The following is a 13,393-nucleotide window of genomic DNA, read 5'->3' as shown; positions in this document are numbered from 1 at the left end:
AAAGGTGTCAACTCACTGCTTTTCCGGCCGCACCGCGCGGCTTGCGGGATCTCCGTTCCCTGAACCAGGGACTGAACCAGCGTCATGGCAGTGAAAGCCTGGAATCCTAACCGTTGGGCCACCGGGGAACTCCCTGTTTGTTTTTAAAATGCCTATGAAGGTGACAAGCAGAGCAGGGCAGACCAGCAGGTTGACACACACTTACATGACTGTTGAGTAAACCGCTTTTGTGTGATGTGATCCCTTCGCTTTTTTGGAGGTTTTCAATCGCCATTTCAAGCTAAAGAAAATGTGCGCAGAAACAAAACAAAACAAAATGGAAAAAAAAAACAAAAACGAAATCAGATGGTTAGCATTAGCCAAGATTGGTTTGTATTAATATCCAAATAAAGATCCGAGCGCCTACAAGATAGAGAGCAGGCTGGACGCAGGCGGGGCGTGGGGGGTGGGCGGGGGCAATGGGTTAGGCCGGGGGCTGAAGCCTCAGCAGGAGCGTTGCTTCATCACGTGCAGAGGAGCCCAGGAGCCCGTCAGACACCAGCAGCAGATGGGGTCCTACTGTCTACACTGGCAGCTGAGTTTTAACACGTCTGCATGTGCACATGCACAACGGGAATGCTTAGTCACTGCGTAAGTTCAAGCGTAAGCAAAGCCAGCACGATAACCGCCTGCTGCTCCCCAAACCCATCGTCTGCACTGGGAGAATCAGAGGACCACAGACCCGGGGACAGGTGATGGCACTGGCTTCCCGGCCAGCCTGCCCTGTCGCAAAACCCAGGGTCTCCCAGCTGGAGGGCTTTGGGAAAATACCAGTAGGCCACGATCCCAGCCCTGCCACTGGGAGGCGCAGGACCCTGGGGCCACGGAGATGAGACAGCTCACAGAGGGGTCCTCCTGGGGGAGGGCCTCCGACATGGGTCCTCAGACCTCGCGGAAGCGAGGGCTGAGGGGCCATGGCAGGTCTATGCAAAGGAAGAGACACCCGGCTGAGTGTGGCAACCACCACATCTGAGCCCGACTTGTACATGAAAAATGCAAACATAAGCTCTGCTGGAGGCAGTGACCCTTAAACATCCAGGGGCGGCAAAGACCACAGAGACGATTCTGTAAAAAGCAGGCCCAACACTTTCAGAAAGTGCAGCTGGACCACTTCCCCAGAGCTGAGTTCAGGAACGAGGGGTTTCTGCTTCGCCCCCCACCTATTCTGACCACTGTTGAGAACATCTACTCTTGCCACTGCTATTCAACACTGTACTGGAAATTCTAGCCAGGGTCATTAGGCCACAGAAGAAAATAAAAGGCATCCACAGAGGAAAGGAAGAAGCAAAACTACCTCTATTTGCAGATAGCATGATCTTAAATATGGAAAGGATCTCCCCAAAAACTATCAGCACCAGGGTTGCAAGATACAAGATCCATATACAAAAGTCAATTATATTTCTAAATAACGAACGATATGAAAATGAAATGGAGAAAACAATCCCATTTGCAATAATATCAGAGAGAATAAAATACCTAGGAATAAATTTAACCAAGGAGGTGAAATACTTGTACACTGAAAAAACTATGAAACACTGTTGAGAGAAATTAAAGACGACCCAAACAAACAGAAAGACGTCCTATGTTCATGGATTGGAAGACTTACTATTAAGATGGTAATACTGTCCTAATTGATCTGTAGACTCAAAGCAGTCTCTATCAAAATTCTCTACCAAGCTTCCAGCTGCCTTTTCAAATGGACAAGTTGATCTTAAAATTCATATGGCATTGCAAGGGACCCCAAATAACCAAAACAATCTCGAAAAAGAAGTACCAGGTCGAAGACTCACAAGTTCCCATTTCAAAACTGATTATAAAGTTACAGGAACCACAACAGTGCAGTACTGGGATAGGACAGACATATAGATCAATGGGATAGAATTGAGAGTCCAGAAATAAACCCATACATCTAGGGTCAACTGATTTTCAATAAGGGTGTTTAGACCAGTTAATGGAGAAAGAATACACTCTTCAACAAACGGTGCTGGGATAAATAGATAGTCACGTGCAAAAGAATGAAGCAGGACCCTTACCTCACAGCATATACAAAAATCCACTCCAAAGGGATCAAAGAACTACATGCAAGAGGTAATCACATAAAATAAGGTTATCTCCATGACCTTGGATTTGGGAATAGAATCTTAGATATGACACCAAAAGCACAAACAAAAAATAAAAGATAAAAACTTTTAAAAAAGATATATTGGACTTCATCAAAATTAAAAACTTCTGTATGTCAAAGGACACTATAAAGAGAGTGAAGAGACAACCCACGGAATGGGAGAACATATTTGCAAATCATGTATCTAATAAGGGTCTTATATCCAGAATATTATAAAGACCTATGGAGACTCAACAACAAAATGATAAAATGACACAATTAAAAAATGAGCAATGAACACCACATTGTTAATCAGCTATGCTCCAATATAAAATAAAAAGTTTTAAAAAATGGGCAAAGGCCTGGAATAGGCATGTCTCCAATAAGCACATAAAAAGATGCTCAACATCATTAGTCATTAGGGAGATACAAACTAAAGCCACAGTGAGGTACCACTTCACACCCACTAGGTTGGCTATTAAGAGAGAAAAGAAAAGTAACAAGCGTCAGTGAGGATGTGGAGAAACTCGAACCCTCCTCAGTTGCTGGTGGGACTGAAAAATGGTTCAGCTACTGTGGCAAACAGCTGTTAAAATATAAACTCAGTTAAACCACATGACCCAGCAATTTCACTCTACCCAAGATAATTGAAAACAGGTGTTCAAACAAAAACTTGCTCGTAGCAGCCTGATTCATAACGGCAAAAAAAGCAGAAAAATACAAATGTCAGTCACTGATGAATGAATAAACAAGATATGGTCCATACGCACAATTGAATATTATTCATCTCTAAAAAGGAATGAAGTTTTGACATATGTTACAATGTGGATGAGCCTTGAAGACATGATGCTCAGTGAGAGAAGCCAATCACAAAAGGCGACGTGTTGAGTGATTCCATTTGTATGAAACGTCCAAAACAGGCAAATCCAGAGACAGAGAGCAGATTAGTTGCCCCGGGGCTGAAGGAGGAGGGAATGGGAGGTGACTACTAACTGGTACAGGGTTCCTTTGGGGGTGATGAGAATGTTCTGGAACTCGACAGGGTAATGGTTACAGAACATTGTGAATGTACCAAATGCCACTGAATTACATGATTAAAATGGTGCATTTTATGTTATGTGAATTTTACCTCAATAAAAACTATACAACTAATTAAAAAGAACTTTAGTCTTTCTTGCAATTTGAATGGATCTTTCACCCACATGCACGGTTTTGTAACAACATGCACTGGTCACTTTGAAAATATTGGTTCACTGAGTTTGCAGATCTTCCAAATGTTGATACATTTCATCACACGGTATTGAAAAAAGTCACACTGGTTAATATCACTACCAACAACTTCGGCAAGATACCAGTTTCCCAAAATTCTGTTCTTTTGGTTTGAGAACATATTGACAATAAAACCTGTCGTGTTTTCCTCGATATGTCAAGCTCACAACCGTTCGGTTTTGAGAAAATGTGTACCAAATCTTCGAGTCTGAATAATCATAATTTGTCTGTCATCCTTTCGAGGAAAAACAGCGTTTCATGAAAAAAGTAGCTTGTTCTGCTCACAAGCCATTTGCCCGTGAGCTTTTCCTCAAGACTGTCTTCGTATTTTGGGAAGAAGCAGAAGCACTTTTCGTCACACAGAATATTAAGTGTTCTCGAGGACTGAGATTTAATAAAATTAATAATTTTTACTGCTTCATCAGGGAATTCTTGAGTGAAACTAGCATTTGGTATTTCTTTTCTTTTCTTTTTTTTTTTACTGTGCGTGCATGACGGTGAGGATTACAGTGACTTCTAGAGACTCTGATGTGTCCGCTCTGATTTGTGCACGGCTGTGTCAGCCGTGCTGGTTTTGCATCGTCGGGGCAAATGTCAACACGGGGAAAACAGCAACTAACGGGTTAGTATTATTGTGAAAACAGTTTTGATCTCGTGGAGCTCCTGAGAGGATCCTGGGGACACCCAGAAGTTTGCCAGACGTGTGTAAGACTGCTGAAAATCGTGCAGTTCCGAGTATTGCGGGAAAGAATACAAATGAACTTTTGCTTTGTAAGACCATCCTCAAAACCCCATAGCTATTAAATAGGGTCAGAACAAGCCCACTGATACCTTAAATTAACTTAATACACAGTGGAACCTCCCAAGGTGTTCACTGCGTTTTAAAATTAAGACGTCAGGTAAACCTCTGAAGGTGATGAAGTTCAGGACAACGTCACCAGTCCCCTTAGTTCAGATGGAGGGGTTGGTGCCCGGGAGTTAGGACCGGAGGCGCAGCGCAGTGCACCCAGAAGAGGGCGCTGTGGCGCCGCCTCCCAGCTCCAAGCTGAGGCCGTCCAGCATCCTTCAAAAAGGAGCATCTCACGCTTGAAGTCTGGGGGCTGGAGTGGGAGGCTTCCTTACGGACCTGACCGAGGGATTCTTACTGCACAAGTACAAGAGGCTTGATACGTCCTCTCAGTGGCTGGAAAAGTCAGTGTTTAATCTTTAGATATACTTAAATGGAAATTAAATTTATACTTGACTGGAGTTTAATTTTTTGTTATTTAAAACATTTTATCAAAGTGGTACCTGCACAGGCCCACATGTCAAACTGTAAGGAAGAGCCGAGGATGGATGCAGAGGTGCCCCCTCGCTACCCCAGGGCCAGGCTGCTTTCCCTAAAATCGTTTCTGTTTTCCGAGCTTCTCAAAGATTTCTTTCCATCTTGGTATTATGCATACACTCGTCTACCTATTTCTTGACGTATCAGGAGCTTCATCTTTATTTCTGATTGGGTGCAGTGCAGCCCATATTCCTTTTTATTGGCCGTTTAATTTCACTGGTTTCTGCTGCGTGAATTACTAGCGGAATGCCTGGGGAAAAGGGCACACACATATGCTTTAGGCATTCGGGAGAAAGGAGGGGAGAAAATGCCTAACGACTTGTGATCAAAGATACAGCGTTTCAAGAACTCAACGTGGTAGCAGAGCGCAGATAAGTTTTATTAACTCCCAAGTATATTAAAATTAGTTGGTTATTTAAACATTTTTAAAGGAATTTAAAAAACTCCTTTCCTTTCATATATAATCGTAGCAAAATTTTACCTGACATAAGGACTAGATTTGTGTCTTCTAAGTGAGGGTGGAGGTTACTTCTCCTCTGAATTCATTAGCGTCCATTGTAATGGCCATTCCATTTATAACACAATAACCTCATTAAAATGACCTGCCAGGACTTCCCTGGTGGCACAGTGGTTAAGAATCCTCCTGCCAATGCAGGGGACACGGGTTCGAGCCCTGGTAGGGGAAGACCCCACATGCCACGGAGCAACTAAGCCCGTGGGCCACAACTACTGAGCCCGCGTGCAAGGAGAAGCCCGCGCACCACAACGAAGAGTAGCCTGGCTTGCCACAACTAGAGAAAGCCCGCGTGCAGCGACGAAGACCCAACGCAGCCAAAAAAAAAAAAAAAAAAAGACCTGCCAGGCCAAGGTCACCCCTGCAAAGGGCCAGCAATGACCAGTATCAAAGCAACATCTGTGGGCTTCCCTGGTGGCACAGTGGTTGAGAGTCCGCCTGCCGATGCAGGGGACACGGGTTCGTGCCCTGGTCTGGGAGGATCCCACATGCCGCGGAGCGGCTGGGCCCGTGGGCCATGGCCTCTGAGCCTGCGCGACCGCAGCCTGTGCTCTGCAACGGGAGAGGCCACAACAGTGAGAGGCCCGCGTACCGCAAAAAAAAAAAAAAAAAGCAACACCTGTATCTCCAGGCTGGGTCTGCCATAATTCGATATCAGGACCACGCCTCCTGGGCCAGAAGTGGGAAGGGGGAGACGATGCTCCTGGAAAACCAGGGAGAAGTGGGGGTGAGGACAGAAAACTGCTGCAGTAAACGTCCTGTCCTAAAATACAGCTTATTATGTGACCATAGAAGGAGGAAATAAACGTTTAAATGTTTTATGAACGCTTTTGGAGCTTTAAAGAAAATGGAGAGTATTTAAAAGAACCAAAGTGTCATGGCTGGAGTTCTGAGGGCAGGGATAGAAATCACGGAATTCTGCCTGGAGAAAGGAAACAGCTGCAGTTAAGGGCCAGGTGGGAGGATGGAGAGAAGGGCAGGGCTCACCACTGGGGAGACGGGGAGGCTGGCTGGGGGAAATGGGTATTTTCAATTTGTCCAGTTTTATTTTGCTAATTAAACATTAAAAAATTATGTAGTAATTTTATATGCACTTGCCATACAAAAACCCGATTAGGCCAGTGACATACCAGTCTCCTTCCAGGGCCAGGACTGGGGTGGCGCCCATGAGGCGCCCAGGGCACCAAACTGAAGGAAGAGCTCATTGTCAAGGTCGTGCCGTGGCAGGGTCAGCCCCCGGAGGGGAGCAACTCCCTAAATTTGGTGCCCTGGGCACCTCGCTTGCCCCGCCCCATCCCAGCCACAGCTTCTCGCAGGCCTCCACCAACTCCCACTCAGGAGAGGAAGCCCCTCCCTTCCCTAACAGCCCAGTGTGCGTCCATGAGGGGGCGTGGCTGTGTGCCAATAAAACTTTATTTACAAAACCAGGGGGCCCGGCAGGATTTGGCTGGAGGGCGGCACTCTGCCGCCTCTGCCCCCAGAGATTTGCTAAGCAATTGTAAATCACTCACACAATTGCATTGTATGGATTACACTTTACTGCTAAACTGATTTTTTAAATTTTTAGGTAGAGAGGGGATCGTTGCACAGCACCATGGATGTCCTAAATGCTACCGAATTATGCACTTTAAAATGGTTAATTTTATGTTATATGAATTTTACCTCAATAAAAAATGTATAAGGTAATGCATGCATGTGGTTAAAATTCAAATAGAAGAAAAAGGTATAAAAAAAGCAAGTCTTCCTCTTTTCTTTCTACCTCACGGAGATAATCTTTTTTGGTAATCATTTTTACCAGCTAACATGTTTACTTCTTCTTGTAGTTCCTAGAACTTTAAAAAATATAGTTCTACTTCTTAATTTATCAATTGAAAAATTTTTAAGTTTGGAAATAACTCCAGATTGTATAAAAAGTTGCAAAAATAGCACAAAGCATGCCCTTCAGCCAGGCTCCCCAAATGTCAACATCTTCCGTGACCCGGAAATTAACCCCCACTCAACACTGTTAACCGATCGAATCACTTGATGAAAGTCCTGTTTGTGGACCAGGATCCAATCGGGGGTCACACACTCTGCTCATTTACATACGGAGCCACGAAAGAAAACAGTAGGAACACAAGGAACAGATGAAGGAAATTAGGAAGAGGCTCTTATTGGATGGATGACCCATGTAGCCCTTGACATGGTAAGTGGGTTTGTGTTACTCTAAACAGGATGATGACTTCTCTGGTAAGTTAATTGAGACTTTTCAGAATAAGAACCGGAGTGCTTTCCAGTATGCATTCTTTAATTTTGTCACTTAAAGCAGAGCAGAGATGAACTTTAGATAGATCTTTCAAAGGGGCACTGCTCCCACCTTTGCAGAGAAACTTGCAAAACCACATTCAAAAGTGATGATATTGGGACTTCCCTGGTGGCGCAGTGGTTAAGAATCCGCCTGCCAAGGCAAGGGACACGGGTTCGAGCCCTGGTCCGGGAAGATCCCACATGCTGCGGAGCAACTAAGCCCGTGTGCCACAACTACTGAGCCTGCACTCTAGAGCCTGTGAGCCACAACTACTGAACCCGCGAGCCACGACTACTGATGCCCACGCGCCTAGAGCCCGTGCTCCGCAACAAGAGAAGCCATTGCAATGAGAAGCCTGTGCCCCGCGATGAAAAGCAGCCCCCGCTCACCGCAACTAAAGAAAGCCCGTGCACAGCAACGAGGACCCAATGCAGCCAAAAATAAATTTTTTTTAAAAAGGGATGATATCATTAGATGTTTGTCAAAACCCATAGAACGTACAACATAGGGTGAACCCTGATGTCACCAAGGGCTTTAGTTAATAATGATAATGGGTCAATATTGGCTTATTGGCTGTAACAGATGCACCAAACTTAGATGTTAATAATAAGGAAAACTGCGTGGGGTGCAGGGTGGGGCATTACGGGAATTCTCTGTACATCTGCTCGATTTCTCTGTAAACCTGAAATTGCTCTAAGAGAAAGTCTATTAGAAGGATAAAAAGTGATGATGAATTATTTATTTATGGCCAACCCACGGGGCTTGCGGGATCTTAGTTCCCCAACCAGGGACTGAAACCATGCCTCCTGCAGTGGAAGCACCGAGTCTTAACCACTGGACTGCCAGGGAAGTCCATGATGAATATTTTAGAGAAAAAGCGGATGTACTATTGGCGAAACTACTTTATCAAATAATGTGCTTTTGCCGGCAAACGTTTTGCTCTTGTGGTTGGACAAAAGCTCTGTGCAGGGGGCGAGGAAGCTTCTAGTGAATGCCCAGTAGGCGTGTGAGTTCATAGTCCAGTCAAGATATCCTGGGTCTTCCCTGAAAACACAGGCTCCAGAGAAGAGCTGCTTAGCGGTTGGCGATCCATCGTGAGCTGTGACGCTGCGTGGATGGTGCACCAGCCCCATGGGCCACCAGGAGGGGTCGCCGTGAGACTGGAGGTGCCCGAGTGGGAAGCCAGTCCACACACAGGGAGCCGTGGACGGTCCAGGGTCCCCGCTGGCCTTGACTCAGCACTCAGGACTGAAGCAGGTCCCTTACAGACACATCCACTCGAAGCGGCCGCAAGACCATCTTCCCAGCGAGCTGGATACAGGATAGAAGATTCGTCTCTTCTGTATCCACATGTGCTGGTGGTCAGAGCGAAGATGCTCGCTGGAGTTTCGAAAGCAGGAGCTGCGTTTCTGATGACTCAGCAAAGAAATGCCTATGATTTCAAGTGGCACATCTCAGGGATGTCTGCTGTAGCTTAAACACTGCAGAACTTGAATCTATCATTCCAGGGCCCCAAGTATTGTGACTTTTAAAATATATATATATTTTTTTCCATATTCTTTTCCATTATGGTTTATTACAGGATATCGAATATAGTTCCCTGTGCTATACAGTAGGTCCTTGTTGTTTATCTATTTTATACATAGTAGTTTGTATCTGCTAATCCCAAACTCCTAATTTACCCCTCCCCTACCCCCTTTCCCCTCTGGTAACTGGAAATTTGTTTTCTATGTCTGTGAGTCTGTTTCTGTTTTGTAAATAAGTTCATTTGTATCATATTTTAGATTCCCCATGTAAGCGATATCATATGATATTTGTCTTTCTCTATCTGGCTTACTTCACTTAGTATGATAATCTCTAGGTCTATCCATGTTGCTGCAAATGGCATTATTTCATTATTTTTTATGGTTGAGTAATATTCCATCGTATATACATGTACCACACCTTCTTTATCCATTCATCTGTTGCTGGACATTTAGGTTGCTTCCATGTCTTGGCTACTGTAAATAGTGCTGCAATGAACATAGGGGTGCACAAATCGTTTTGAATTAGAGCTTTGTCTGGATATATGCCCAGGAGTGAGATTGCTGGGTCGTATGGTAGTTCTATTTTTAGTTTTTTGAGGAACCTCCATACTGTTCTCCATGGCGGCTGTGCCAATTTACATTCCCACCAACAGTGTAGGAGGGTTCCCTTTTCTCCACACCCTCTCCAGAATTTATTATTTGTAGACTTTTTTTTTTAACAAATTTATTTCATTTTATTTATTTATTTTTGGCTGCGTTGGGTCTTCATTGCTGCATATGGGCTTTCTCTAGTTGCGGCGAGCGGGCGCTACTCTTCATTGTGGTGCGCGGGCTTCTCATTGCAGTGGCTTCTCTTGCTGCAGAGCACGGGCTCTAGGCGCGCGGACTCAGTAGTTGTGGCGCACGGGCTTAGGCGCTCCACGGCATGTGGGAGCTTCCCGGACCAGGGATCGAACCCGTGTCCCCTGCATTGGCAGGTGGATTCTTAATCACTGCGCCACCAGGGAAGTCCCTACTTGTAGACTTTTTAGTGATGGCCATTCTGACCCGTGTGAGGCGGTACCTCGTTGTAGTTTTCATTTGCATATTGCGACTTTTAATATTAAGATCTCAGTTTTTTCGAAGAAGACCCAAAGTGTTCCATGGGGCTGGGCTGCTGAGGCTCTGCTGCACACACCCAGACAGGAGGATTTTCCTCACTTGGGGGTGGAAGACATCGATGATGCTTTCTTAGGTGTGTTTGAAAATCACATCAGATGCCACAAAGCTTACAGAAGCTGAACGCAACCAGAGGAAGATGGATCCCATGTGCCGCCATCCTCCAAGGTGAAGCGCTGGCCCTTCCAGCTTCTGTGTAGCTCTTGCTTATGCACCAGTTGTCTGGCCTGCCTGAGCGGGGTCGCCAGGGCAGGCAGCCCCCAACCTCCGTGGGACTGGAGCACCCAGGGCCACCACTGCCTGTGTGCTGGCCCTCTCTGACTTCCTGGAAATGCAGAGTCCAACGGGTCTTCACCAGACCAGGTCCCAGAGCCCTGATGAGACATCGCCATGGTACATCCCCTCACGGACAGGGATGCTGTATTTTTATCATCTTCAAAATTGGATAGACGATTTGTCTTCATCAGCCTCCGCTGCGTGGCCCAGGGGGGCCGCCTGCTTGGCATGGTGGCAGGGGGGCTTTTCCTCATGCAGTCCCGGAGCCCCCAGAGTCTCCCCTTGTTACAACCCAAAGAGCATACCTCTCAGCTTAGCATCTCTGCTCCAGGGGGTCAAAAAAAAAAGCACAACAGGAAAAGTTATCAAAAACTTACCATTTGGGCAATTCACTTCTAAGATTTCAATACTGATGAAATTTTAACCAGAAATGAGATTCAAACAAATGTGTCACTGAAAGTCTGAAGTCCCTCACTGGGGCTGTAGGTGCCGATTTGCTCTGGTCTTTGTGCTCTGTTTGCAGGATTAACTTGAAGTCCCTGGAAACACAACTCTGACATAAGGAAACTGATAGACGCGAAATGCCGGACCCAGGAGCCATCGTTATTTCTGTCGCAGCCTCAGGGCCAGTCCTGTTCCTGGCTCTTGGTTGGATCTCTGCTGATCCTTGTGAGATGTCCCCACACCAAAAGCAAGTCAAAAACCCACAACAGAGCAGAGGGAGTCTGGAGGCAGGTGCTCATCCAAGGTGATAACTCTTGGAGCTTTTGGGGCTGGGGGTGGGCAGGGGGTCAAAACATAGCCTGTTCGTGGATTTCCAACTGATTTAAAAACTCGATTCTTCTAGTGCAACCCAGACATCAGACTACAGTAACCAGGCGGCCCGGGGTCTGAGCTGCACATCTGTTTCCAGCGAGGCAGTGTGCACTGCAGAGAATATCATGACCTGTGACCTGCGACCCCAGCTTATTCACTATTATGAGTTGATGCAGTCTGCTGATATGGAGACGTCACATTCGTGAAACTTAATGTAGTCTGTGAGGAAGGCTTCTGATCAACGGCAGCTCTACACTCAGGTCTGCCACCCAATCCTCTGAGGGTGTGCTGAGGACCCTGGAGGGCCCAAGTGAGGCAAGGGACAGGCTGGTGCCCCTGGGATGGAGTGGCAGGCACCACCCCACAGTCACCGCTCTAGACAGCAAATGACTTCTCTCCATGCCTGTCCTCAGAGCCAGGTCCTGGGGAGCACCCTGGACATAGAAAGGGAGAGAACAGCTAAGCTCAGAAGGCCTCTAATGTCAGGGTGACCCGGAAACACATCAGGACCAAGAGAACAGGGATGAGGCTCGAACATCATCTTCTATTTCAGATTAAGCCCACACAAAAATAGGAAGTTTTTTTTTTTTGCTTTGTTTTTGTTTTTTTTTCTGCGGTACACGGGCCTCTCACTGCTGTGGCCTCTCCCATTGCGGAGCACAGGCTCCGGAAGCGCAGGCTCAGCGGCCATGGCTCACGGACCCAGCCGCTCTGTGGCATGTGGGATCCTCCCGGACCGGGGCACGAACCCGTGTCCCCTGCATCGGCAGGCGGGCTCTCAACCACTGCGCCACCAGGGAAGCCCAGGAAGTTATTTTTTAATTGACAATCAATCAATAAAATCCATCACATTCGTAGTCTAAAGAAGAAAAAACACGTGATCATATCAATAAGAAAGAAGCATTTGGCAAAACTCAACATCCAATTATGATAAAGACTCTCAGAAAACTAGGAATAGAAGGAAACTTCCTCAACCTGAAAAAAGGCATTTGTGAAAAACATACAGGTAACATTACACTTAGGGGTGAAAGACTGAAGCTTTTCCCCTAAGACTGAGAACAAGGCAAGGATGTCCACTCTCACCACTCTTACACAGCATCGTACTGGACGTTCTAGTCAGTGCAATAAGGCGAGAAAAAGAAATAAAAGTCACCCACACGGGAAAAGAACTAAAACTGTTCCTATTTGCAGACCACAAAAAACTCTTAGAACTAAAGACTGAGTTCAGCATGGTCACAGGAAGCAAGGTCAAGAACCAGAAATCAACCATACTTTTGTACACTAGCAATGAACAGTTGAAAACTGAAATTTCAAATCAGTACCATTTAAAATAGCTCCAGGGGACTTCCCTGGTGGTCCAGTGGTAAAGAATCCGCCTTCCAATGCAGGGGACGTGGGTTCGATCCCTTGTCAGGGAACTAAGATCCCACACGCCGCAGGGCAACTAAGCCCGTGCGCCACAACTACTGAGCTCGCGCGCCTCAACTAGAGTCTGCATGCCGCCAACTATAGAGCCCACGCGCCCTGGAGCCTGCGCGCCACAACTAGAGAGAGAACACCCGCACACCACAAGAAGCCCGCGCGCCGCAACGAAGAGCCCCCATGCTGCAGCTGCGACCCAACATAGCCAAAAAAAAAAAAAAAAAAAAAAAAACTCCAAAACCAAAAAATACCTAGGCATAAATATAACAAAATAAGTACAGGATCTGCATGCTAAAAATGACCAAATGCTGATGAAAGAAATCAAAGAAGAGCTAAATAAATGGAGAAAACACACCACGTTCATGGATTGGAAGACCCAACATAGTAAAGATGTCAATTCTCCCCAAATTGATACACAGCTTTAATGCTGTTTAATCAAAATCTCACTAGGAATTTTTTTTGGAAATAAAGATAAACTGATCTAAAATCTATATAGAAAATTCTAAATCTATATAAATAGCCAATATAATACTGAAGAATAAAGTGAGAGGAGCCAGTTTACCCATTTCTGGGACTACTCTTCACTGTGGTGTGCGGACTTCTTATTGCAGTGGCTTCTCTTGTTGCGGAGCACGGGCTCTAGGCGCGCGGGCTTCAGTAG

The 13,393-nt window shown here is 45.9% G+C and overlaps 1 protein-coding gene across 14 annotated transcripts in view; it reads right to left on the bottom strand.

The window, feature by feature from the left end:
• Window positions 1-13,393, bottom strand: part of LOC113608660 (DNA-binding protein RFX2) — a 166,110-nt gene that overhangs the window by 91,473 nt on the left and 61,244 nt on the right. For 12 of the 14 annotated variants that reach the window (XR_003428375.1, XM_027085346.1, XM_027085345.1 and 9 more), the window contains exon 6: window positions 206-280. The exons of the other annotated variants lie outside the window; for them this stretch is intronic. Coding sequence is in view for 11 of the 12 variants with exons in the window: in XM_027085346.1 (XP_026941147.1) it covers window positions 206-280 (75 nt within the window). In the remaining variant the exon portion in view is untranslated. The remainder of the gene's footprint in view (window positions 1-205; window positions 281-13,393) is intronic. 14 annotated transcript variants of the gene reach the window in all.

Source organism: Aethalodelphis obliquidens, unplaced genomic scaffold (genome assembly GCF_003676395.1).
Source record: "Aethalodelphis obliquidens isolate GAN/ISIS:26980383/991018 unplaced genomic scaffold, ASM367639v1 scaffold53, whole genome shotgun sequence".
In the NCBI taxonomy this organism is placed as follows: Eukaryota; Metazoa; Chordata; class Mammalia; order Artiodactyla; family Delphinidae; genus Aethalodelphis; species Aethalodelphis obliquidens.
The sequence above is the reverse complement of the archived record's forward strand: the minus strand, read 5'-3'. Positions and strand labels throughout refer to the sequence as shown.